This window comes from Trichomycterus rosablanca, chromosome 26 (assembly GCF_030014385.1).
Source record: "Trichomycterus rosablanca isolate fTriRos1 chromosome 26, fTriRos1.hap1, whole genome shotgun sequence".
In the NCBI taxonomy this organism is placed as follows: Eukaryota; Metazoa; Chordata; class Actinopteri; order Siluriformes; family Trichomycteridae; genus Trichomycterus; species Trichomycterus rosablanca.
The window spans coordinates 2,784,660-2,811,914 of NC_086013.1; the positions used below are offsets into that span (position 1 = coordinate 2,784,660).

At 45.8% G+C, this 27,255-nt stretch overlaps 2 protein-coding genes across 3 annotated transcripts; one reads left to right on the top strand and one right to left on the bottom strand.

The window, feature by feature from the left end:
• Positions 1–1,313: 1,313 nt before the first annotated feature.
• ppp2r1ba (protein phosphatase 2, regulatory subunit A, beta a) lies at positions 1,314–10,737 on the top strand. Its single transcript, XM_062988563.1, has 15 exons — positions 1,314–1,405; positions 2,690–2,780; positions 2,935–3,035; positions 3,122–3,354; positions 3,734–3,881; positions 4,008–4,163; positions 4,429–4,543; positions 4,676–4,746; positions 5,733–5,867; positions 6,362–6,535; positions 7,407–7,467; positions 7,673–7,827; positions 8,064–8,206; positions 8,283–8,374; positions 9,666–10,737. Exons 1-15 carry the CDS (start codon positions 1,328–1,330, stop codon positions 9,680–9,682), a joined length of 1,770 nt encoding a protein of 589 aa, XP_062844633.1. The 5' UTR covers positions 1,314–1,327; the 3' UTR covers positions 9,683–10,737.
• A 1,306-nt stretch (positions 10,738–12,043) lies between these two features.
• On the bottom strand, positions 12,044–27,149 carry sik2a (salt-inducible kinase 2a). 2 transcript variants are annotated; one of them, XM_062988825.1, is made up of 15 exons: positions 26,830–27,149; positions 25,932–26,048; positions 23,349–23,412; positions 22,548–22,709; positions 20,516–20,640; positions 19,739–19,862; positions 19,165–19,367; positions 18,932–19,084; positions 18,482–18,622; positions 16,412–16,553; positions 15,884–16,165; positions 15,494–15,633; positions 14,565–14,684; positions 13,949–14,043; positions 12,044–13,868 (listed from the first exon to the last, which is right to left on the bottom strand). In XM_062988825.1, exons 1-15 carry the CDS (start codon positions 26,962–26,964, stop codon positions 13,622–13,624), a joined length of 2,250 nt encoding a protein of 749 aa, XP_062844895.1. In that variant the 5' UTR covers positions 26,965–27,149; the 3' UTR covers positions 12,044–13,621. The 2 variants fall into 2 exon arrangements, with proteins under 2 accessions (XP_062844895.1, XP_062844894.1); XM_062988824.1 differs by having other exon boundaries at positions 16,379–16,553.
• Positions 27,150–27,255: the final 106 nt, after the last annotated feature.

The window sequence follows — 27,255 nt, forward strand, 5'->3', positions numbered from 1 at the left end:
GAATTACCCACGCTCTTAACTTTAAGCTGTTTATTTGTATATGGGACACTGGCTGCCGTATTTGTGTTGTCATTCTGACACACTGTAGACCTGTGAACGTTTTTCTAACTAGGGTTGAGGATGCTATTGTTTAGTGAAGGTGTCCATAAATGGAGCACTCTAATAAAGAAGCCATCTAATTTCTCACATCAAGAGCCCACCACTGTGGAAAACCAATTTATGTTGCATTAGTTGAGGTGTGCAGTCTATTCACAAGGAACAGTAAAATGCTGATTATAGGTGGATGCAACGTCTTCATTTCGGCTGGGAGGCATTCAAGATTCTCATTCACAAATGCCAAACAGTAAATCTTTTGGAATTTAAACTCGTAACCCTCTTTCAGTAGCAAAGACCCGTATACTTTGAGTTACCAAGATCTGAAGCCTTTGAGGAAAAAACATTACTGAATAAGATAAAAAATAGTATGCAGACATTATAAGCTGAGAGTTCAGAGCCTGACCCCAGATGAGTACTCGATCCTGTGTAATAATGTGCTTTAATAAAGCTTATTTCAACGACAAGGGTAGGCAATCTGAATAATAGGAGCTGATTTGATTTAATTGAGTACAAATTAGCAGTTGAATGGTATGACAGATGCCCTGTGCATATTTTAAATGATTTTAAATGGATTGGTGGGCGGCACGGTGGCTAAGTGGGTAGTCGCCTCACGGTCCGGGTCCTTTCTGTGTGGAGTTTGCGTGTTCTCCCCGTGTCCGCGTGGGTTTCCTCCAGGTGCTCCGGTTTCCTCCCACAGTCCAAAGACGTGCAAGTGAGGTGAATTGGAGACACTAAATTGTCCATGACTGTGTTCGATATAACCTTGTGAACTGATGAACCTTGTGTAATGAGTAACTACCGTTTCCTGTCATGAATGTAACCAAAAGTGTAAAACGTGACGTTAAAACCCTAATAAACAAACAAACAAACAAATGGATTGGTGATAAGTTAATGATTTTAACATATGAATGTACTTTCATAGACTCATAAACTGCAGCCAGACTTTTAAAGAATTGAGTTTTATGTCATGTTGTGAGACACTTTTACATTATTTACCGTTTTTTTTTTTATTGTAATTATTATTATTTGAAAGACTGATGCCTAGTAGAACCTTCACTAGCAGACCAAGCTCTATAGTATTCATGAAAAAACCGCATACTAACATACTATGTAGTACACCAAGCCAGCGAATGCGTACTACTTTTCCATACTATCTAGTATGTTAGTGTGCGTGCTCAGGAAGAAACCCCGTAGTAGGTTCTAGAGCCGACCATAACAACCATAATACAAGATGGCGGGTGCCGACGGCGATGATTCTCTTTACCCCATTGCGGTGCTTATTGACGAATTAAGGAATGAAGATGTTCAGGTAAGAATTTATAACAATATACGTTATATTATAACACAGGAAAGTGGCAGAGTTTTGTCGCGTCAATGTGTTTAAATGGGGGGTAAACCAAAGCTAGGTCGTGTTAGCTTGGTAGCTAACCAGGCTTGCATGCTAACCCGCATTCCACCGTACTGAATTGTGGGTCAGCACAGTAACGCCCATATTTAAGCTTATTGTTTTGATAAATTGTCTAGTGTGATAATATAAACCTGGTGTATAATATCAACTATATTCCTGTCAGAGCTAACCTAAATAACATTAAAGCAACACATCAGGCAAACTCTGCAAGTGTTTATATGCATAATATATGTAGTTACTTGCAGTATTTTGAATGACAAGACAAGCTGATAGATACTTGATCAGTGGGACAACTCCATAAGTATTGGACACAAAATGTTTCCAATGTATAAACAACGTAAAGAAGTGATAAGTCATCACAACATCTGACGTGACTGACTTTTAGCTGTAGTCCAAGTTTCATGACAGGCAGAGCCACCTTTGGGGCAAGAAGCCCCATGTCAGGTAAAACCTACTTTTGGACTTGGTTGCCAGTGGCAAGCAAACCTCCTTTTTGTAAGGTTGACACTGGCGGGCAAAGCCACCTTTGGGGCAAGAAACCCCATGACAAGTAAAGCCTCCTTTTTGGACTTGGTTGCCCCTGACAGGCGTGCCTCCTTTTTGTAGGGTTGACCCTGGCGGACAAAGCCACCATTGGGGCAAGTAGCCCCATGACAGGCAAAGTCTCCATTTTTGGCAAGGAGCCCCATGACAGGTAAAGCCTCCTTTTGGACTAGGTTGCCCACTGACAGGCAAACCTCCTTTTTGTAAGGTTGACCATAACAAACAAACCCTCTTTTGGACCAAGACCCCCTATGACAGGCGAAGTATTTGTGTAGGTATAGCTGGTGTGTAGCCCTAGGTCACATCTCTGCACCAGCCAGCGGGGGATTAATACAGAACCTCAGCACGTATGAAATGAGGGCCACCCACCGACCTCAACCCCAGCATGGTTGGTAGCACTGCTGGGATTGGAATTCATTGTATGTGACTGCTGCGCCACATGAGCACCCCAAACATTTGTCCTCTTTAACAGTAAAAACAAACACTAAACATATGTGGGCACATGACTATGACCTTGTTGGACATCATATTTGAAGATAGTGTGCCCAAAAAGAGCTTGTGGTTCCCAAAGGCATGCTCACATGTTTCTATAAATGCTTTGCCATAAATGTAAACATAACTGTACATGTGTTTTTACAACAGTTGCGGCTGAACAGCATTAAGAAGCTTTCTACCATTGCCCTGGCACTGGGAGTGGAAAGGACCCGCACAGAACTCCTTCCCTTCCTCACAGGTTAGCTCTTAAATTTGGTTTTAAAAATGGCTCAGAGTTGTTAGTAGACTTAGGATTAAGTGTGTTGGGACTTTTTCACATACAATCTAAAATAACATGAACATAAAATACTTAAACATGTCATTTTTCACTGGAATTTCTGCCATTAATCTAGATACAATCTACGATGAGGATGAAGTGCTTCTCGCTCTTGCTGAACAGCTGGGCAACTTCACCATGCTGGTTGGAGGCCCTGAATACGTTCACTGTCTCCTTGTAAGTGCGAAGCCCAAGTCTACACCTTTCTTGATGTCTCTTCTTATTCTGTATCTCATCATTACAGTCATCTGTCGTGTTTTTAGCCACCACTGGAAAGCCTGGCCACGGTGGAGGAGACAGTGGTGCGGGACAAGGCGGTGGAGTCCCTGCGCAAAATCTCTCACGAGCACTCGCCCGTGGACCTGGAGGTGCATTTCGAGCCTCTCGTGAAACGACTGGCCAGCGGTGACTGGTTCACCTCTCGCACCTCAGCCTGCGGCCTGTTCAGCGTCTGCTACCCGCGTGTCTCCAGCACCGTCAAGGCAGAGATCCGCCAGTGAGCAGCCCTTCTGATTTTGATTCTGTAAATCACTAGAGATTAATTCAGTGGATGAAATCGAATTGACAATGTAGGATAAGTTTTGGGGAAAATGTGTATTATTTTGACATTAAAAAAGTGTATGAATTGTTTTGATTATTATTATATTATTATGTATTTTGATATAATTTTATTATTTTAATGTTTTTATATTGTAGATTTTTATATTTTTACCTATATTTTTGTTAACATTATATCATTTTAATATTATTACTTTTTATATACTATTTATATATACAGTATATATAATGTATGTATGTATAATATTTCCATATTACTGCCGTTTACATTATACGTGTATATTTTATAGCATTTATTAAATGTTTTAAACGTCTAGACATTTCCGTAACCTGTGCTCTGATGACACCCCGATGGTGCGTCGTGCCGCGGCCTCCAAACTCGGCGAGTTCGCCAAAGTGCTGGAGCTGGACTACATCAAGAGCGACATCATTTCTCTCTTCACTGCACTGGCATCTGATGAGCAGGTAGGTTTGTCGTGCCCTTCCACGTGCCTATAAATGTACAGCTTTGTTTTCTTAAAGCAGGGCTGGATTGATTACAGATGATAACATTCGAATGAAGTACTTGCGTTTATTGTACGCGTATCACAGGACTCCGTGCGCCTCCTGGCTGTGGAGGCGTGTGTCAGCATCGCCACACTGCTGCCTCAGGAGGACCTGGAGACACTGGTCATGCCCACTCTGCGGCAAGCGGCCGAGGACAAGTCCTGGAGGGTGCGCTACATGGTGGCAGACAAGTTCTCAGAGGTGAGTGCTAATGTGCTCTTTATTTTGATGGTCAGTGTGTACTATGTCTGTTTTATGTGTTGTGCTTGGTCACATGACTGATGTTTCTAATAAAGTGCTCAATGTAGATTATAATACAAGGCTTTTTATTATGGTTCCAGGCACCCACAGCATGGCTCTGTGTGTGCACACTGGAACTAATTGGAACTGACCTTTGTTTACATGTGGGAACGACACTATGGTACCAGATAATCACTAATCAATCACATGCTGACATAATTTGCAGTTACAAAAGGCAGTTGGACCAGAAATCACAAAGAACGACCTGGTACCAGCCTTCCAAAACCTTCTCAAAGACTGCGAGGCCGAGGTGCGGGCTGCCGCTGCGAACAAGGTCAAAGGTGAGTAAGCTTTCGCAGCTATCGAACTGCCAACTGCCTACTGAGTGGTCGAGTATTAATGATTACTACGGATGTCATTTCAGCTCATTAATGCGAAGCTATAATGTCTCTCTTTTTTTATTTTAAAATCAGAATTCTGCGAGAATTTACCAGAGGACAGCCGTGAGACCATCATCATGAGTCACATTCTGCCCTGTGTCAAGGTACGTTACTCATCACATCAGCCCGTTCCCTTACCTGTCAGCTTTTCTACTGATACGGACCAGCAGTTCACTCTGACTCAGCGTCTGTCCCGGGCGTAAGCTTTTAAGATGTAAATAAGATTAAAACGGTCTTAACTTTGACCTTTAAATTAACGGAATGAAGACGAGACTGACGGGTTGAACAGCTATTGCGGTTGTACTTTGACAAGAGGTTACTTGCTCTGGCTTGCTTGTTTTTACCAGTTTATTGGTAACAATCATTTGGCGTCTTACTAAGGTGTTGGGACGCCACCTTGGCCCAGATCGTACAACTTCGTGGAACTGTACTGAAGGATTGGAACACCATTCGTCCAAAATCTTATTATAATTTTTCATAGGTGATTGATTGAGACTGTAAAGTCCATAAGCATGCGATTTACGTCATTACATATCTATGAAACCATTTAGTGATGGGCTGTCATCATTCCTGACAGTAAATCGGAATAGAAATCATCCATCATATCGATTGGTGTTGATTTGCATTGACACTTCTTTTTTTAAAGAACCACTGGACCCACACCATGCTACTAAAATCCTCGGCACAGTATTACAGAGCCACTGAATACACTAGGGGCCAAAACAGCCTAGCCATTGGGAGGCTCACTTGTCAGTGCGCTCTCAGTGCCGGTCCCAAACTCGGATGGAAATAGGAAAATGTAAAGAAAAAAAAAAAAAGCAGTGCCAAGTCTGGAATGCAGCCCAGATCCTCTGTGATGACCCCTAAACATGGGAGCAGCCAAAAAAATAGTATTATTAACACAGTCATGGTGGAAGTCATGGAACGTGTACGTGCACAAGGGCAACTTAAAACAACAATAGTAGAATTTCTCAAGTATATGCACAATTCAAGCCTTAATGAAGGGTTTTATTTAATCTGGGCACAATTACAGGTATGATCTAATTGTTAAAACAGCTTAAAATTGATTGTTTTTATTGCATGTTTGCAGGAACTGGTTTCAGACACGAATCAGCATGTGAAATCTGCACTGGCTTCTGTGATCATGGGTCTGTCGACCATTCTGGGCAAGGACAACACCATCGAGCACCTGCTTCCTCTGTTCCTGGCTCAGCTCAAAGATGAGGTAAAGTGTGTGTGTGTGTGTGTGTGTGTGTGTGTGTGTGTGTGGCAGTGTAGCAGCCCTCGGTAAGGTGATCTGCGTCATCTAACCGCAGATAAGTGGCCTTTACGACTGGTTACTTTGATCCTGTGGATCTGCAGGAAGCCTTGAAGTGAGATGAATGAACGTGTGCTGAGCAGTTCTGTCTCGTTTCATCTCCTGTTGTTTTTTGCTGCGTGTGCATTGTTGCCCTTCTCCTTAGCTCGGACTTTGAACTATCTTCTCCCTCGTATGACTGACCGAACAGGCTGATTTAAATGTAGTCTACTCGGGTTTCAGTCAGGAACAACTAAAAGACTTCACAACGTTGCAAATTCAGAGATGATGAAAACATGAGATGATATTTTGGTCTGTCTCGATTATTTTAGGGCGACCTGTCTAAATTGCATCATTATCAATGATGAAGACGGCATGGATTTATAATATTTGAAATGGACAGTGTATTTTCTTCCTTCCAGTGTCCAGAGGTGCGACTCAACATCATCTCCAATCTGGACTGCGTGAACGAGGTCATCGGCATCCGCCAGCTTTCACAGTCTCTGCTCCCGGCTATTGTCGAGCTGGCCGAAGATGCCAAGTGGAGAGTGCGACTGGCCATCATCGAATACATGCCTCTACTGGCTGGCCAGCTGGTGAGATTCCCAGATCTGATTAACTTCACATTCTGAGTTTGCGAGTGATGTTGCAGGGTTATGCAAAATAAAAAATCAATGGATTTTGGTAGACTTTGATTATCAAGCATAATGTTTATTGCTTAAATACTTTGTCTTAGATCTGAAGCGTTCGTAACCCACTCAATCAGACGTGTTAAGCAGGTAGAAGTTTTGAGAACGTATCATCCCTAAATGCTTAAAAAAGCCGTCATATTATGTAGCCCTGTGCTGCCAATCAGCTACTTATAATTAAGGCCCCACCATAAAAATCGCCTCACGGTGCGTGAAATGAGCAATGTGTAGTATTCAGTGTGCTATAAAATTCACAATTTAAGGTTTGTGTTTAGCAATTGTGTTGTTCATAAGTGCCTCACGTTTGCTGGTTAATCTGCACTATGAGGCGTCCTAGCAATCCTACGGCAATTCAGTTAGCAATCGCTCAGTCGTAATGTCCGATATGTCGAAGTATAAAGGAGCTAAAAACACGACTCGGGTACCCGAGTTTGGAGAACTCCCAAACAATTCCGTCGATGGACGAACTGGGGGGCGGGGACGGACTTAGAGCTCCAGCTCTAAGTATTTATCTCTTCAACCTTTTTGTTCAACTGCACTCCTATTAGTTTTATGCAGACGATTTCCCTTGATTCTGCCATTAACGGTAATTTATGCTGGTTTGGTGGATGTAATCAGGTGCGTAGATCTGAGCTGGCCTGTGTATGCACTCGTAATCATGAGCAATTAGTCTGGATTGCCTGTGTGAAGGTCGTTGACCTTGTTTGACCTCTTGTTTTTGAATCGACGGTTGGGTAATTTATTAAAGCATGTTACTCATTTCTGTCGTCCTGTTTAGGGCGTGGAATTCTTTGATGAGAAGCTGAATTCCCTGTGCATGGCGTGGCTCGTCGATCATGGTAGGTGCATACGTTGACCTCTCGATGCATTCAGATGGGATTATGTAGTAGGTAGGCCTGTTAGCAATCTACTTAACTGGAAAAGAAACTGCCAGTGTTGTTATCACTATGATGTTTTATTTATCTTTCAATTTGGGAAATGAGAACTCCAGTGCAGCATTAAAACCTCGTAAAATGGTCTATTTTCTGACGTTTGCGTTGACAGTCTACGCCATCCGAGAGGCGGCCACCTGCAACCTGACGAAGCTGGTGGAGAAGTTCGGGGCGGAGTGGGCTCAGAACACCATCGTCCCCAAGGTGCTCGGAATGGCCAACGACCCCAACTACCTGCACCGCATGACCACGCTTTTCTGCATCAACGTGAGTATGCGCCCGCATACTTCATGACCCCCAGTAACTATGGCAACAGTCCCAAGGCTTAGACACACTCTCTGGCGCAGGAAGTTTAGGTCAGACATCGGCGTCTGTGTGACTTAACAGCCTCCGTTTCCGTCCGTCGCTGACTCACCGGGTTGGGTGACTAACCCTCCGCACGGAAGGATGCACACGCGCGCTCCCTGTACGTGAGCACTAACGGCGCCCTGTGTGTCATTCAGGCTCTGTCGGAGGCGTGCGGCCAGGACATCACGACCAAGCACATGCTCCCGGTGGTCCTGAAGATGTCCAACGACCAGGTGGCCAACGTGCGCTTCAACGTGGCGAAGTCTCTGCAGAAGATCGGCCCCGTTCTGGACAGCAAGTACGGCTTTTCCCGTTCCTTCTAATAATAATAATCCACCTTTTATCTGTTACTCAATACCGCCTTGCTCCCTCAGCTCTCTGCAGAACGAGGTGAAGCCTGTACTGGAGAAGTTAGCCGCAGACCAAGACATTGACGTCAAGTACTTTGCCCAAGAGGCCATAAGTGGTAAGCTTGCAGCATAGATTGAAAGAAAATGCACATTCCAATCTAGTCATACCATAATACCCGATTGTACATCACATCCACTGCTGCAGAGCGACACTCCTGACCAAGTGGGGTCATATGGGGATCCGTATGGAACACGGAGAGTCGTGCACCGATCCCCATTATCCCCCGTATCTGTGCAGACGCCACTGATCAACCAGCAGAGGCCACAACTGCAGCAGTTAGGAGGAAACCCTGTAATCAGAAGTGTGTGTTGTTCTGGTATCAGGTGCAGCAGTGTTGTTGGGATTTTAAGTGGACACTTTCTGATCACTGGATAGGGCAAGCTGAAAGAAAATTGGTTCCAGTTCATCCCAAATTATGTGTCCTAACTATTTAGTCGTTTTGAGAGTAAATTCACTTTGCAAATAAGCCAGGTTCGATTGCTTTGGGCTGTCAATCGGAAGATTGTCGGTTCAATCCCCATATCTGTGCAGGCCTCACTGATCAGCCAGCAGAGGCCACAATTGCAGCAGTTATGAGGAATCCCTGTTTGGTCATTACATTTACATTTTCAGCATATAGCAGACTCTTTTATCCAAAGCGACTTGCAGTACTGTGACAGTATATTATCTAAGCAACTGAGGGTTAAGGGCCTCGCTCAATGGTCCAACAGTGGCAACCTGGCAAGCCGCTCAGGTGGCGCAGCGGTAACAATCACATTCTGCAACCAGGGCTGGATTTCAGATACATGGTATCGAATCCCGGTTCGAAGCCAGGCGGCTGTATGAGCAACGATTGGCCGGTTGCTCAGTTGGGGGGCGGGACAAAGAACCGGATGTGGGTCTCTCTCTGTCAGAATGCGATTATTAGAGGCGCCTGCACAGGGATGAGGAAGAGTGCCCTTAGGGTGTGTCTCTCCGCACGCAACGCTAGGTGGCGCCAAACTCATCAATGTGCGGGTGGCAAAAGGCATCCGGCTTGCTGCTCATGTGTCGGAGGGGATACGGGTTAGCTTCGATCTCCTCGGTCAGGGCGGGGGTCGGCATAGACGGAGAGGAAGCACGATGCAAATGTGGCAACCTGGCAGTGGTGGGGCTTGAGATCTCAGCACTGGTGTGTTAGTATATTTACAGCCACCTGAGCGGGCTCTCATCGATCAGATCAGGTGGCGGATTCACAGTCAGGGATTAGAAATGACCGAATTGGGAGATAAACATGGCAAGCCTGGATTCTCACTGTTTTCCCCCACTGTGTATCACCTGTATGTTCCAGTCGAATTATTCTTTTTGTTTGTTTGTGTCTTTTGTAGTTCTTGCCCTGGCTTAACGGATTCCCCTGCTGAATTCCCCATCTCGAGCTGACCTCCCCTGTAATCATCGGTTTTCAGAATCATTCATTGGACTGTTTTTAGATTCCGCTCGGAAGCGTGAGAGAAAAGCTTCTTTTCTCAGTGTTCGAATCGCTGGTTTCCCAGCCTTGAACGATCCTGAACGCTGCGCCGTGTCCCTCGTTACTAAACTACGCTGAGGTGAGGTGGGGTACTAATCACACACACCATACTTAAGTGTGTCCAGCTTGCCTTTCGTCTCTCGTTAATCCTCGTAACAGACAGCACTTTTAGATGTCGTACTTAATGAACTGTCGTGATTAATACTTAGTGCAACCTTCCACACTGCGTACATTGTCTGTTTTAGCGGCGACGTTGTAGATCCGACGTAACGACTCTGTATCCTTCACGTTTCTATAGTGTAAGTGTACTATAAACCATCGTACGGACAGGCGGTTCAGAGTTCGCATGGCTTGCTTCGAGTCTCGCCCGCGCATGCGAATAGCCGACGACAGAACTGCTGTTAGCATATAGCCTCCTCGGCCCAGGTCCTCGAACCACGGGCTGCAGTAATCTTTTGTTTCTAAGCCACTTTCTTCTGTGCGCTATCGTGACGAAACCCGAGTGGAATGCCTGTGTTCTGTAAAGGGACCATTCCAGACATAATCGTCTGGTAACGGTCACCCTGAGGTCACGTAATTCCTTCTCTGCCTCCCTGTGCCATAAACTACACTTTAATACACGCGTTCCGTGTTTCGTTTCGATGGAACAGATCTACGTAAAGCTCCGATCGTCCTTCGTTAGCTTCTGCATGAGCCCCTGAACTCAGAGCTGACCCTCGTTAGCACCGGGATCATCGTTAGGCTTGGTCCTCTCCTAGTCAGTGCAGTCGCTTTGCCGGTAAATGTGCTCGCTCTTCAGATTGAGGAACAGAGCAGTACTTTATTTTGTTTGTTGTTGTCGTGATGATCCGAATGTGCTAATGGTTTTATATGAATGTGAGATCGCGCCGTCCTCGGGCAGCGAGGAGAATAAATAAAGAATCTGACACAAACCTGTTCTGCTGTTGGAAGTTTTCTTTAATTGCTTTTAAGGTCCACATCTGGTTTATATACAGTATATTCATTGAGTGCTTTATTGGCAGGGCTTAATTGCTGCCTTATTTAGCTGATAGGTACAGCGGGGTAGATAAAAGCTGTATAATTGTAAGTGTTTGTTCTGGGAAGGTCGTGTAGCGTCGGGATTCGTGTGTGCATGAACGGAGTGTCGTAGCTGCATCACGACTCACCGTTCTAGTGTCATTCACTCCGTCTATTTAAAGAGAACTGCACGATCTGACTGCTTGCTTGGACAATTGATGCATGCACACTTAATGATGCCTTGAAAAAAAAACCATGTCGGGGAAAAAATGAGGTTTCAGGTTTCTGATTCAGCTTTAGATTTATCCATAGCGTCCATTTATTTATCTTCGGACACGACTTTTTGCCGATAAGGGTCGGAATGGGTCTAGATAGTTAGATGGATAGACAGATAGGTAGACAAACAGATAGAATAAAAAGATAGACAGATAGATAGAATAGACAGACAGATAGAACAGACAGATATGTAGATAGATAGGTAGATAGATAGACGGATAGGTAGATGGACAGATAGAATAGACAGACAGATATGTAGAAAGATAGACAGACATAGGTAGATAGACATATATGTAGACAGACAGACAGATAGACTAGACAGACAGGTAGATCGATAGACACATACAGATAAAACAGACAGATATGTAGATAGACAGATAAGTAGATATATAGACAGACAGGTAGGTCGATAGACAGACAGATAGACATATGTAGATAGACAGCCAGAAAGAATAGACAGACAGACAGATAGGTAGGTAGAGAGATAGATAGATAGATAGATAGATAGATAGACAGACAGACAGGTAGATAGACAGACAGACAGGTAGATAGATAGACAGTTAGATACTTTATCCCGAGGGAATATGGCCTACAGTAGTTTAACAAAAATAACAAGAAGAAAAAGTAACAGGGTGGGTGATATAGGAAAAATATAAATAATATAAGATGTACCTGGTCTGGACACAACCTTCAATTACTGCAAATACTGACTAATTGGCTCACTCATCTTCACACATAAAAGCTAGATAAAACAGCCAATCTATCTTCTGCATGCTTTTGAGAGGTGGGAGAAAACTATAACACTGGGTGCTGGTGCAGATTCAACCCAGGACCCTGAAACTGTGCAGCAACCACACTACCTGCTGTACCACCAAGCTGTACAGGTTTCTATTATTATTATTTTTTTTTTTACTATTTTCAGAAAACCAACAACCAAAATCAAAGAACTTTAATTTGATTTAATCACATAAAAAGGACAATTGCAGATATCAACAATACTGTGTGTGTGTGTGTATTAGTTGCATAATGGACAGATTTATCTGAAGGAGCAAAAGACCACACAGTTTCTTTCTCCACCCCATCTAAGTTTTAATACCAACGAAATGAACGTCAACAAAAGCTCGACTGCAAATTCTCGGTGAAATTATTTTCACTTGTGTAAATTGCACAATAAAAGTAAACACGGCTGCTATTGATTTCAGGAGGCAGAACTATTACTGGAGTTGTACATATTGCTATTATACTTTTCAGTGCATGTTGTTAACAGCAACAGTAAGAATCCCTTGTATGAATATGTGGTGCACTACCTAGGTGTAGAAATGATTTATTCAGACTGTATGTGGAGTTAAGGAGGCAGGTGAGGAACACTGAGCTCGCTGGAAATCGGCCCATGTTGATGATATCGATATCTGACGTCCATTCACATGGTGGACATAAATCAACATAATGTGAATGGGACAAAGCGGCACATCACTGGAACTCTAACAGGTTATTTACTGTCATATTATTAAACCCCTTCATTTTAAATTGCTAATTCTCTGGCACCAAGCGCCAGTGGCAAGATCCTAAGCTCCCGGGTTCGAATCTGGATCTGCTACCGGTCGGCTGGGCACCCTCTAGCAGGCACAATTGGCCTCCAGTCTGCTGGGTGGAAAAGACCGGACTAAGAGGTGGTCTTATCAACGCTGGGTAAGGACCTATACTGAAAGTGGGGTGTGGCTCTCTGTACGCAAAGCTAACCTCGCTTGCAAATCCACGCACACACGTCGGAGGGAGTGTGTGTCAGGCGAATATCCACCCTACTTGGGCACCTCTTATTATTGTACCCTTTATTATCCTGGTAGCTACTTACATACTGTGTTTAAAATTGACATTTGAGACATTTTGCCTGCATTCAGGGGTCACCACAGCGAGACTTGGCATTATTATTACACCGGATGACCTTCCTTAAGCAACCCTATTTCTATCCAGGCTTTGGACCGGCACTGAAAGCGCACCAACAAGTGCGGACACATTAGCCAATTGTGTCCGTGCAGACGCCCGACAGACCGATAGCACCGCTGAGATTCGAACCCTGGACCCTGGCATTAGAATCAAAATGTATAGTGGTGGAAACTGCAGTGACAGGTGGATTTCAGTGCTGCTTTATGTTGATGCTGCATGTTAAACTGAACCAAATAAATCTGCAGATGTAAGTGGACTAACTCAAACATGTAGTGCTAATAAAACAGTTTAAACGACACGACTCTATTTTTTTATATTATTTCAGGTCTAACATATTGCTTTAATACTGACACGAGAACTACTAGATTTTCTACCTGTGCTAGAATGTGCGTTCTGGTTCCTTTGTGCTTGTCAAGCTAATTCTGTAAAGAAATCCAGCTCCACCAGTCCTGTCCTGTTCGTACCATGGAACTGGGATTCCAAGTCATTCTGTGTCCATTAAAATGTAACATTATTAATACGACGTCATCATATTACGTTTGTCGCCTGAGTTCCAGCCCCAGCGTTCTCTTCGTGTCTTCAGTTTACTAGCACGCAGCCTCCGTGCTGCGCCTCCACCGTCTCCATCGTTTCACAATCCGTGGCCACGGAGGCCGGCTCTGGGCGGGGAGGAGCGCCAGGCTCCAGCAGGGGAGCGAGGCTCTGCGGAGTCGGCAGTAACGCCGGGCCGGTGAGAGGAACGTCGGCGCGGTCCGGTCCCGGTGTCTGGCTGAAGTAGGCCTGCAGCTGCGGCTGCTTTTGCAGATGGAGCCTCTTCTGCCTGAGCCTGGAGACGACAGCAGATCGTTCAAGTCGCTCGTCTGTTCGCATCGGTAAAGGATTTGGAATAAGTCGGGTGATTGTTACCTGTATTCCTGCAGCTGCTGCTCCAGGGTTCGAACTGGAGGCTCCTTGCAGAACATCTGCCCGGTGCTGGCACCGCTAGTCAGCAGACTGGCCCTCTAAAAGAACACAAATACAAAAATACAAAGGCAGTTCGCATCTGATCGGACGAAAGGAAATTGAATATGCATTTGTGCTCCACATGTATCTGTGTTTATCTGGATTTTCTTTACTGTTTCACTTTTAAACTTGTTACAGCTCGAGGTTCTGAGAAACTGTGAGAATCAGAATCAGCTTCTCCCAGAGTCTAAAATGCTTCTCATAAAAAAAAAAGCTTAACATGCTTTAATGTAGTAAAAGTACGACACAAGAGCACTAAACTTCTCTTCATTATTACTGCTCATAAGTTCTCTTCACTAATGAAATTCCTCACTTGTTGTTTTAGTACAATAAGTCCCGTTAAGTTTTGATCATGTTAAACGTTCAGCCTGAGTTGCTTTTACCACCTTATATAAAACAGTTCGTCTCATTGGAGGTCAGCGGCAAACTTGATTAAAGTTTAACCAGGTAAAACAACAACACTTCTCATGTGAATGCGCCCTTAAAGATTTAAAGTGGCAGCCCAGTTCAGTGGACATACCTGCAGTCTTTGTGCGAGATACTGGGTTTCCAGTGACTGTCTCCTGGACAGCAGATAAGGATGCATTTTGGTTGAGAACCCCGTTTGGTCCTTCCCACCACGGCACTGGTGTCCTTCCACCTGCACAAACACACAGAATGAACCACTGGTAAAGGAGCAGCCCAAAACACTGCCAGGTCGGCTTAGTGTTCTTACTAAAACTCTGGGTACCTAGCAGTAGGACTGACTGCTTTTCGTCATTTCCAGTTCCCTATTACAATTTCCCTGGTACAGATTAGCACCCGACCACTCTGCAACCTCTTCTTTACACCAGTCAGAAAACCGTGTGCCTTTACTACTTGTGCCAGCGCCCTGACTAAACAGAAGGTGTCGCTGTTGCAGGGGCGATAAAAAGACACCATGTCTGATCTTTGCTTCCTCAGACATGGCCAGCTGTAGCTGTTGAGTGCCAGGCCAGGCTGGTAGCACCGTTTAGACCGGGAAGCTTCACCACAACGTCATTGCGCTCGATGTATTACATGTAAACGCTCTTACCCATTTGAACCCTGGACTAATTTCGACTAGCCAGTCAGCATACTGGCCTGTTTTTAGGAAAGTGGGCGGAAAACATAATGCCCAGTAAATAACCAGTAACCCAAAAGGACAAACTCCAAAAGCCAAACAGACAGTAAAAAAAATCCTAATAATCAATAAACAATAAACAAAACAGAGGCAATAAAAAGGGGGCAATTACTTTTTATCAGCAGTGTATGTAAGGAATAAGCATGGCACCACCCGTCATTGATGATTTTGGAGTATGTGAGGATGTTCATGGTTTCACTGGGGTACTGTCCGGGGTGTGTTACTGCACTGCACCCGGTGATCCCGAGGTAACCGGACCCAGTGCGACCCTGACCGGTATAAAGCTGTGCAAAATCCCGAAAACGAACCTGCTGCTGAAGCTCCAGGTTTTTCGCCTGAAATCTGGCATCTCCGTCTCCAGATCCCAGCACCACCTGGGCTTTGTTCAACTCCATGATTCCTTTGGTCCTGGCCAGGTTTTGGAGGTGCTGCCGAAACGCTACCAGACCTGAAAACAAGCAGAAGGAGAGACGGACGGCTGCTGCTGTTACGAGAACGATTCACAGTTTGATAATGAAAGAACTGAATCACCGGGGTTTTTTTTTAGGACGTGCATTATTCATCGTTAATGGGAGGTCGGGAGGGAGATGTTATTCAGTGTGGGCTGGAAAATAAAGGAACAACTGGGTTCTTCAAACCACCTGACGTCCGGCTGCCAGTACGGGTTCGAACACGGTACGGTGTGGCAGAACCTGTACCTTGCGTGAGCGAAGTGTCCGAGGCTCGTCTGCCCTCGCGGAAGCTGACCGATGAGTGATTGTGAACTTTCCGTCCCTCTGGGGTCAGGGCCTGCGAGGTGAGGTTAGCAGGTTTCGTGTATGGAAAGGCGGGGCCTGCTTGATTGACGGGTGTGGCAGCCAGCGTGCAGCCGGGGGGCGGAGCATCTTCGGGCAGGCTGAGGTCACTCTGTGTGGAGCCCATGTCGTAGTCGGAGTCCATGCTGCCCATGGACGGGTTCAGAGCCATGGAGAGCAGCTTCACTACAGAAACATAAACACAAACAACACAAGCAAGTATCAAGTATTGGGACACACCTTCCTATACCCATCTATCTATCTATCTATCTATCTATCTATCTATCTATCCATCCATCCATCCATCCATCCATCCATCCATCCATCCATCCATCCATCCATCCATCCATCCATCTAGCCTTTTATAGAGGTGAAAAGGTGTGTGATATTTTTACACACCCGAGGTTGGCGTTGTACCCGGCTGGTGCGTACCCTCAGACAGGGCGTGTCTGCTCTGCTCCTCCTCAGCCTCGATGCCCTCATCTATAGACGGCTCGGCGGTGGTGACAGGCAGCGACCCGCTGGCTTTACGTGCCACCCTGGGAGGCAGCGGCTCCAGCAGACAGCCGTCCACCTGCAGAGAGGCATCACATACAGACTACTGAGATCCCCCCCAAAAACACCCCTCAGCATTCGACAGACAGGAAGGATTTGGGAGCAGACGACGACGCTGCTGCTATTTTTGTAAACACGACAGAAAAAAGAAGGTTTTGCAGGGAAATTAGAGACCCAGACGTGCAGAGCGTCACATGCTAAAAATAACACAGCAGGAAAACCTGGGTTTGCATGAAGGCAAATCATCTTATTGTGACAGTAACCTTTTTTGCTACATATTTCCAACCTGCTTTAGATCATTCATTCCCCATAGATGCTAGTTTGGCGAGTAGTGAATGAAAACTGAAAGGACTGCGAAAAGGCTGAGCCCCGGCGCCAGGAATTAAATATTCTGTAGCTATGGCGACCGTCGGATTTAGCCGAAACGGTGGCGTGCAGCCGCACCTCCTGACAACCGAGAGAGATATACAGAGAGAATGAGCAGCTAGAGCTCTGCTAAGCGCTAGTCAGACGTCTAGCAGATGCCCAGTGTAGCTGGACTGGCACAGCAGTGGCGCTTTACTGGCTGGTTAAACAAGACGGTAACTCGGCTCGGATCACTGACTAAACTAAACCGATCATAAACCTCCGTAATTAGCTGTAAACAGGCATGTTTTCTCTTTTATTCATGTGTTTATTATTCAATGAATTTTAGAATTCATTCATCCATCCATGTTCACAAGTATTCATCTATTTGGCTTTTTATGGAGTCCTGCTTACTTACTTATCTACAAAGCATTCCATCCATCCATCCATCTAACTATCCAGTCAGCAATTCAATCATCCATTTATCCAGCAATCCATCCATCTGTCCGGCCCACAAGCCAGCAGTCCATCCATCAACCTTTTCATTTTTCTTTCTATCAATCCATATTCAGTCCTGCATCCTTCTGAGTATCAATCTATCGATGTATCCATCCATATCCATTAGTCCACATGTTCATCCATTTGTCTATCTATGGATACATCCAAGCATCTGTCTATTAATTTGTTCATTTATCTATCCACACAACTACACACATTCTATCAATCCATCCACCCATCTGACCATCCATTCATCCATCCATATATCTGTCCAGCCAGCCAACCAGCCAGCCAGCAATCCATCCATCATCCAGCAGTTCATTCATCCAGCCAGCCAGCAAACCGTCCATCCACTTAACTATTCATCCATCCATCTGTTCATCCATCCATCCATCCATCCACCCATTCATTCACCCACCCATCCATATTTCGGTTTATCTTTAATCACACTTCCATCAATCTTATTTATTCAGTTGTAAATGATAACTAAACCTATTCATCCAACCTCCTCCGTTATATTTCTATATCTACCAGTCCTTCTAGCCGTCAGTCTACCAATACATTCATCCATTTATCCAGTCATTAACCTGTTCATCCAACAACTCTTCTATCTATCTATCTATCTATCTATCTATCTATCTATCTATCTATCTATCTATCTATCTATCTATCTATCTATCTATCTATCTATCTATCTATCTATCTATCAGTCTTTTAGCTTTCTGTCCACTTATACATTCATCTGTATACATACATACATTCTGACATCTTTGGATTCATCTGTCTGTTCTTTTACACACTTTACCAACTTGGTTTTAAATCATTTCCCACACTGGTATATAAAGCAAGATGGAAAGAGTAAGAGCAAATGTGAGGCTCTTCGTTATCTGCTGTCTCTATGCGGGTGTTATTTTAGGAGATCGGAGCGAGGATGAGGATCCATGAACGGTGGTGAGTCATGAGGAAGAGTCAAGGGTGGCAGAGCAGCACTGGAACTTCACGCAATGCAGATGAAAGAGCTCTGGTCATTAGCGCTGCCCCAATGAGTAACGGTGCTTTTAAAAAAGAAAAAGCCTGATGCACTCGTTCATTCCAGAAACTGACCTTAGGTGTAGCCACCTCCTCCTCCATGAGGGCCTGATCTGTTGAAGCAGAGCATTGTGGGAAGCTGAAGGTCTCCGTGGAGGTCTGGAGGAGAAGTGGTGAGCGCAGGTGACGTGTGGGCTGTAAGGCTGGAACAGAGGCCTAAAGAAAGACAGAGACAGTGTCTAACTGGACTGTTAGAATATTGGCATGTGTCATATCATATGTCATTTACAAGGATAAACCGCCCGTCTCTTTGAGTGGTCATTCAGTATAGTAGAGACTATCCACAAAAGAGTTTTCCGAAGTACTTCCAAACCCATGAGGCTATATTTGTCATAGCTGTACACCATCTGAGGGGTCGAAAGTCCCTGCATGGACTGTGATTCTCCAGATTCTGTGAATCTTTTCACTATATTATGTACGGTAGATGGTGAAAGATGTCAATTTTTGTGCAAAAAATTCGGCTACCTTAAGGACAGTTTGTTCAGCCACTGTGCTGGGTCGTCGCTGGACAGCGTTCAGTCGCTGTTCCACAGGAAAACTGCTCCTGTGGGCCTTCAGTCGCTCCACCAGCAGATAGTAGATAGCAGCAAAATGATTGTAGCTTTTGTTCTGGAGGGACTGCAAAGAGGAAAAAGATTATTTATAATTTTTTTATTTAGCATTTAGATTCATGTATGTCTCCTAAACAGTCCACTTACCTCTAAGCTCTTGTGCTGATCGATACCCAGACTGTGCATGAGGCGAAGGACCTGCTCGCTGTACACGCCCAGGGCTGGCCGGTTGAGCTGGGGCTTCTGGGGCGGGACCTCCTGCACCATCCAGCGGTGCAGGCGGATCTGTCTCAGGGCCAGACGCTTGGCTGGGTCCAGAACCAGCATCCTCCTGATCAGATGTTCGCAGTCTGATGAGGCAACAGATTCTGACTATTTAAGTTGTTCATGTACTGACCCAGCAGACCCCCTTGTTCCTTCCAATTTAGTCGTTTCCCATTCCCCTGCTGTAATGCTCCTGCCTGCCAGAGGTGGAGTCTCCCAGAGATCTGTATCACGTACGGTCACTCTGCGCTCTTCTGTGGATCATCCACCTTTGGTGGCCTCGATTAGCCAGCACGGGTCGCATTTGCTGCAGTAATAAGGAACCCTGTTGACCCTCCACAATCAGGCACAGCCAAATGTGCCTGCTAGACGCCCGGCCTCGATAGCACAGCTAAGATACAAACTCAAGAGCTCACAAAGGAGTTAAAGAAATAGTTATAAAAGAACAACATCTTACCCTCAGTCATGAAGTAAGGGATGCGGAAACGCCCCTCCAGGACCCTCTGTCTCAGAACAGGCAGGCTGGGGCCATCGAAGGGTAGAGCGCCACACACCAAAACATATAAGACCACGCCCATACTCTGCAAACAAGAAATTTGCTAATTAGAGTATAGCATACAGTATATAACACACAGAGTGAATAATTATGGCCCGGTCACACCGCAAACTTGAGACTGGAAGGTTAATTTCAGCCAGTATTGGGAAATAAGAAGCGGGTGCTGATCTGTGGCCCTCCTGCGCAAGCATGGAGATGAAGCAAGGGGTAGAAAATTGTAATAAGGAACAGGAAATGACTAAATTGGGGGGAAAAAACTGAGAAAACTAAGTGTAAGAAATCTTTGGCAGATTTTACTTGCACCAGAAGTTTTGCATCACTGGTGAATAATGGAGAGCAGTGCGTGACTTCACTGGCAGGTGAAAAGAAGCGGTTGGCAACTGCAGGGTAGGGATCTGCAGTAGTGTAGGAAAGATACAACTAGATTAGGAAAAAAGAAAGCAATGCCATACATGGATGTGCCAAAGGTGGGCCCTGAATTTGTTCTACCACATGGAAGACCCTAAGGAAGATCATTTTGAGCAAGACTCCCCGAACTGCCCAAGAGTGTCCAGGACTCCACAATGCTGGACAATCCTCCATGCTTGGATTTTACCATCTAGATCCATTAGGAGTGCTCTTGGAGAGCAGAATAGAACTTTGGGTGGTAGCTGTAGAGACTGTTGGAGATCGTCTTACCCAGATATCCAGCTGTGGACCTTCGTACTTCTGTCCTTCAAAGACCTCGGGGGCTGCGTAAGGTGGGCTGCCGCACCACGTGGTTAGGGGCTCCCCCGGCTGAAAGAAGTTCCCAAATCCAAAATCTGAAAGGAATAGTGAAGGGCAATGGTGATCAGATGATTAAAGTGACTTTCGGGTGTTATTTTAGCTTGTATATTAGCACATTCTTAGTGAACAAAGTGACAACGAGGTAAATCAGCATGATGAGCCCAAGCAGAAAGGTAACTGGTATGAAAAAGCAGCCTGGTTGCTTGTTCACACCTCCCTTGTTCACCATGACTGTGCTCCTGGTGTTTAAAACACACCACCTGATGAATTGCAGGTGTTTGTTCAACCTGACAGAGGTTCAGTAACCTCTCTCACAATTGTTCATCTTTAATCTAAAAATAATTCACTTCCTAAATGAAAGAGGCGTGTGGGTAATGATTCCTTCTCTCGAATCTTTGTAGCTCTAAATAAACTTGTAGAGCATCAGTGATTCACCGGGGTTAGTCAGAGTTACAGCAGTGTGTGTGTGTGTGTGTGTGTGTGTGTGTGTGTGTTTGATGTCAGAGCGCACTGGTTCATTCCTCAGTGCTACTGGTGTCACTTCCAGTTGACGTCACTGGGTAAATATACGATCCAGAGTGGGTGAGAGGCTGCTGCTGCTGCTGATGTTTGGTGTGTGATGAAAATGACAATGGTGTGTGTGTGTGTGTGTGTGTGTGTGCTTGTGTGTGAGAGAGAGAGATAGAGTGTGTGTGTGATGTCCGAGCGCACTGGTTCATTGCTCTGTGCTACTGGTTTTACTTCCAGTTGACGTCACTGGGTAAATATGTGATCTGCTGCTGGTGATGATGAAGATGATGATGTGTGTATTTTGTTTTTATTACATGGGGACGAACGGAGTGTGTGTGTGTGTGTGTGTGTTTGATGTCAGAGTGCTACAGTTTCATTACTCAGTGCTACTGGTTTTACTTTCAGTTGACGTCACTGGGTGACTGCTGCTGCTGTGAGTGTGTGTGTGTGTGTGACTGCTGCTGCTGTGAGTGTGTGTGTGTGACTGCTGCTGCTGTGAGTTTGTGTGTGTGTGTGTGTTTGATGTCAGAGCGCACTGGTTCATTCCTCTGTGCTACTGGTTTTACTTCCAGTTGACGTCACTGGGTAAATATGTCATCCATGGTGGATGAGAGACTGCTGCTGCTGCCGACAGTGATGATGCTGATGATGGTGTGTGTGTGTGTGTGTGTGTGTGTGTGTGTGTTTGATGTCAGAGTGCGTTGGTTTATTCCTCTGTGCTACTGGTTTTACTTCCAGTTGACGTCACTGGGTAAATATGTCATCCATGGTGGATGAGAGACTGCTGCTGCTGCCGACAGTGATGATGCTGATGATGGTGTGTGTGTGTGTGTGTTTGATGTCAGAGCGCACTGGTTCATTCCTCTGTGCTACTGGTTTTACTTTCAGTTGACGTCACTGGGTGACTGCTGCTGCTGTGAGTGTGTGTGTGTGTGTGTGTGTGACTGCTGCTGCTGTGAGTGTGTGTGTGTGTGTGTGTGACTGCTGCGAGTTTGTGTGTGTGTGTGTGTGTTTGATGTCAGAGCGCACTGGTTCATTCCTCTGTGCTACTGGTTTTACTTCCAGTTGACGTCACTGGGTAAATATGTCATCCATGGTGGATGAGAGACTGCTGCTGCTGCCGACAGTGATGATGCTGATGATGGTGTGTGTGTGTGTGTGTGCGTGTTTGATGTCAGAGTGCGTTGGTTTATTCCTCAGTGCTACTGGTGTCACTTCCAGTTGACGTCACTGGGTAAATAAGTGATTCAGAGTGGGTGAGAGACTGCTGCTGCTGCTGCTGACGAAGAAGATGATGACGCCGAAGATGGTGTGTGTGTGTGTGTGTGTGTGTGTATTTGTCTTTATTACACTGTATGGACCACAATCCATTTGCACACTCACGCACTCACGAGTGTCCCGATACTTTTGTCCATACAGACTTTTGACTTGCCTGCAATCTTGATGTTCATGTTCGCGTCCAGCAGCAGGTTCTCAGCCTTCAGGTCACGGTGGACGATGCCACGCTCGTGGCAGTACTCCACAGCCGAGAGGATCTGCCAGAACTTCCTGCGGGCTTCTGCCTCGCTCAGCCGACCGCGACCGGCCAGGTAATCTGCCGAGGCAAACAAATACACACACGTGTCCTGTTGGGTTCACATGCACAGAGACAGCCGCCAAAACAGACGCTTAAATAAAATTATTTTACCGCATATCCCAACAGTAGGTGCATAGCCTGGATTAGAACCAATAATCTTTAGATTGATAGCCCAAAGCTCTTCTCACTATGCTACCATTGGTATTGTATTACTGGCTGCCCAGGTCGGCAGTAGGCAGCAAGGCAACTAGGTTTTTCAAACAGACCCAGGATGTTGGGATTAAACCCAGATCCCCTGGACCCATGTTGGACCTGCTGCACTGCCACATTTCCTGACACTCAAACATCTCAAACATCCCCACCAACCAACCTGTATTAAATGAACGGTGGTGAATATAACCACCATCTAATTCTAGTTCTAAGAAGCCTTAACAAATCAACTTTTAATTTAGGACCAGGACGCCCACCGTGGCTAAACAGCTGAGATGAACAAATGGCATCTGCTTGGCACATGCGTTAGGATTTCGGAGGGTTTGCAGAAGGATCAACACCCAGCACACACAGATGGTGAAGTGCCTTCACACAGAGAGTGATAAGAGTAACATGCCAACTATAAAGGGTCTGGAACACAGAGAGAGGGAAAACACGCGCACTTACCAAATATCTCCCCGTTCTTGGCATATTCAGTCACCAGGTAGAGCATGTTCTTGGTCTCCATCACCTGTCGGAAGCAAACGAACGCACTGTAATCAGAAATGTGGTTCTGAATATAATGACAGGATTTCTTATTCTTAAGTGCTGACAGTATATATCTTGTTGGACATTCCATTCCAGAACCATGGGTATTGATATGGATCCTACTCCATTATGCCACTATAGTCTTCTTCTTTTCCTTGGCCTTTGTCCCGTTCGGTTGCGGGGTCGGCTCTCGGCAGATCATGATCCGCCCCGATTTGGCACAGTTTTTACACCGGATGCCCTTCCTGACACGACCCTCCCTATTTTATCCAGGCTTGGGACCGGCACTACAATGCACTGGTTTGTACATCTAGCGGTTAGGTATCTATAGGACAATTCAGTGTTTCCAATTAGCCTGGTGGCATGTTTTTGGACTGTGGGAGGAAACCGGAGCACCCGGAGGAAACCCACACGGACACGGGGAGAACATGCAAACTCCGCACAGAAAGGACCCGGACCGCCACACCTGGGGATCGAACCCAGGACCTTCTTGTTGTGAGGCGACAGTGCTACCCACTGAGCCACCCTTCATTATGCCACTATAAAAGGCTCAATTCTCTTGTAGGAACGCCTGGCTTGTAAACGATATTCCAATTAATCCTAGTGGGGTTTAAACTCGTCAATCCACGTATTTATAAACATTATTTTGTGCACTTGGGGGACAGTGGCTATCAATCCAAAGGTTGAGAGTTCGAATCTCAGCTTTGGCATGCAGCCACTGTTGCGCCCTTGAGCAAGGCCCTTAAACCTCTTGGCTCCAGGGTCAATCGCTACAGACCTCCAAACTTCACGTTGCCTTCAGATTAGCTCAAGATCAGTGTGTAGAGAGCTTCATGAAATGGGTTTCCATGGCCGAGCAGCTGCATCCAAGCCTTACATCACCAAGCACAATGCAAAGCATCGGATGCAGTGGTGTAAAGCACGCCACCACTGGACTCTAGAGCAGGGGAGTGGAGTTCTCTGGAGTGACACATCCATAAACACATCCATAAAGACATGGTGAGCGAGTTTGGTGTGGAAGAACTTGACTGGCCTGCACAGAGTCCTGACCTCAACCCGATAGAACACCTTTGGGATGAATTAGAGCGGAGACTGCGAGCCAGGCCTTCCCGTCCAACATCAGTGTCTGACCTGGTCTGAGAACGGTAAAAAATTCCCATAAACACACTCCTAAACCTTGTGGAAAGCCTTCCCGGAAGAGTTGACGCTGTTATAGCTGCAAAGGGTGGACCGACATCATATTAAACCCTGTGGATTAAGAATGGGAGTCACTCAAGTTCATATGCGTGTGAAGGCAGACGAGCGAATACTTTTGGCCATACAGAGTACTAATAACAAGTGCTAACAATACAGTTCATCAATCCCAATTCCTGTGAAGCTTGAGATACAGGGTGTGGTGTCTCGGGAACAGAGGTTGTCCATTCTGAATGTTGGAAACCAGCAAACAAAGCAACACGGCGGACATTTAGTGGTCACTTTTGTGGGACTCGATGGTTCCAGTCAGAAATACTAGCACACTGGAACACACGAGGCAGGATTTATCAGAATTAACCCAAACGTTTGTGTAAATGATTCATTCCAGCTGTTCTGTTAACCATTATAACCATTACATTATTATATTAACACACACCGATGATGCAATAGAAGTTAAACAGAACAGTGAGGGTCAGCAAACGGTGACAGATTGCTACTGACACTGGCAGCGTCCAGCCTCGGGCGACCTCAAAACGTTATGCAACAGAAAAATGCTAATACAAGCGAGCAGCCACAACAGCTGTGGAATTCGTCTTCCTGGAAACTGATTATGACTAATGGTAAAGATCTAAATGCCGCCCCCGCTGATGCATAACCGCTGCTGTTGTTGGAGACCGATTCAGATAGACGTTTATTTAAACCCACACAAAAGGACGTACTTATATACTTAGATACTTTTATCATTTCTGCTCACCGGTTGAATTTTAGTTGGTTAGTTGCTTTATACTTGACGTTAGGATTCCTGGCTTGGCCATGTGTGAGGTTGCTTTGATGGTGCAGCGGTCTAATATGCTATAAGTTTTAATCTCGGCTGTGCTATCGACCGGACACTGGCTGTGCCTGCGGGGGGTGTGGTCAAATGGGTTCCTCATTGCTGCTGCATTTTAGTCTATGTTGGCTGGTATAGATGCCTACACTAGGGATGGTAGGTTCACAGATAGTAGTGTGTACGCTATATTGCTTTGTGTGACTGGCAGGTGAATAGAAGCGGTTGTGCCAGTGCGTGCCAGTCTAATTATAAGCTCGTTGTATATGTTTTTAGCAGTTTGTTAATGCTTATAAAGTGTCTACACCAATCAGTCACAGAGAACCAACCCCCTCACCACCAAAAGTAAAGGGTGTGTAAACAAACAAGCTGCTCTAACCATTAAAGGCAACGAGTTAAAAAGTACTTTCTAAAAACAGGTCATTCTGTAGACTAGACACACATGGACTAGAAGAATTTGAGGTCTGGAGGACCTGGTGTACCTGGTAAAGCTTGATGATGTGCGGATGATCCAGCAGCTTCATGATCTCCACCTCTCTGTAAATCTTCTCCAGGTTCGCAGCGTCCAGCTGAGTCTTATCGATGATCTTTATGGCGACCTGCAGTTTACGCAGACAAACGTCACATGTCCTACCATCTTAAAACAAAGCATGCAGAAGGTGGGTTGGCTGCTCTAAAATGCTCCTGTGAGTGTTTGTTTGTGTGTGTGTGATGCACCGAAATGAATCGCCGACTCGATCCCAGTGTCTTCAGGTGGCACTGCGCCTACTGTGATCCTGACCACAATAACTAAACTGGTGAGCGAGAATAAATGCATGAATGAATGGATGGAATGAATGATGCTGAGTGTGTCCGAGCTCTGTGCGGAATACAGTGACCTTAAGGGAACTGATGACCAGCAGGAAGGAGTTTTTCACTTTTTGTGATGTCCTGCGGTTTCACCGCCAAACAAAGCATGCAGAAGGTGGATTGGCTACTGTAAATTGCCCTTGTAGAAAAGTGAGTAAACGTGTGTGTGTGTGTGTGTGTGTGTGTGTGATGCACTGAAATGAATCGCCTCCCTGTCCAGGTGGTAGTACTGACTCGACCCCAGTGTCTTCAGGTGGCACTGCGCCTACCGCGATCCTGACCACAATACTAAATGCGTACATGAATGAATGGATGGATGAATGATGCTGAGAGTGTCCGAGCCCTGTGCGTAATACTGTGACCTTAAGGAAACCTAAATGACCCTCTGCTCTAGACTTTGCCAGCTGTTCTGTGCCAGGCGCTGCCACCCGAACATCTGTATGTAGCTGACATACACACACACACACACACACACACACACACACACACACACACATACACACACACACACACACACACACACACACACACCTCGGACTTGGTGATCCGGTGTCTCGCCAGTTTCACCACGGCGAAGTTTCCTTTCCCCAGCGTGCGCTCGATCTCATAGAATCCCACCCGGACCGGAGCCCGCTGGCTCGGCTTACCGCGCTCCGCCTCAGCCATGCCCGACACTTTCTGTGGATTCTGTCCGACACCCGCAGCTGCGCGTCCGGCCGAAAAGTGGGGAAGAGTCGCTCCCCGTCCGGCAGGCTCAGACACCCATGTTCGCTCTGCAGGGAGCCCGGCTTGGTCCGGTCCGGTCCGGTCGGGTCCGGTTGTGTCACATCGCTTCAGTTCGGTACTTCAGTCTCCTGCTCACACACACACACACCCAACACCTGCACAGTGCACACACACACACACACACACACTTGCAGGTGACGTCAGTGCTTATGGGAGGGGGCGTGGTCTGCC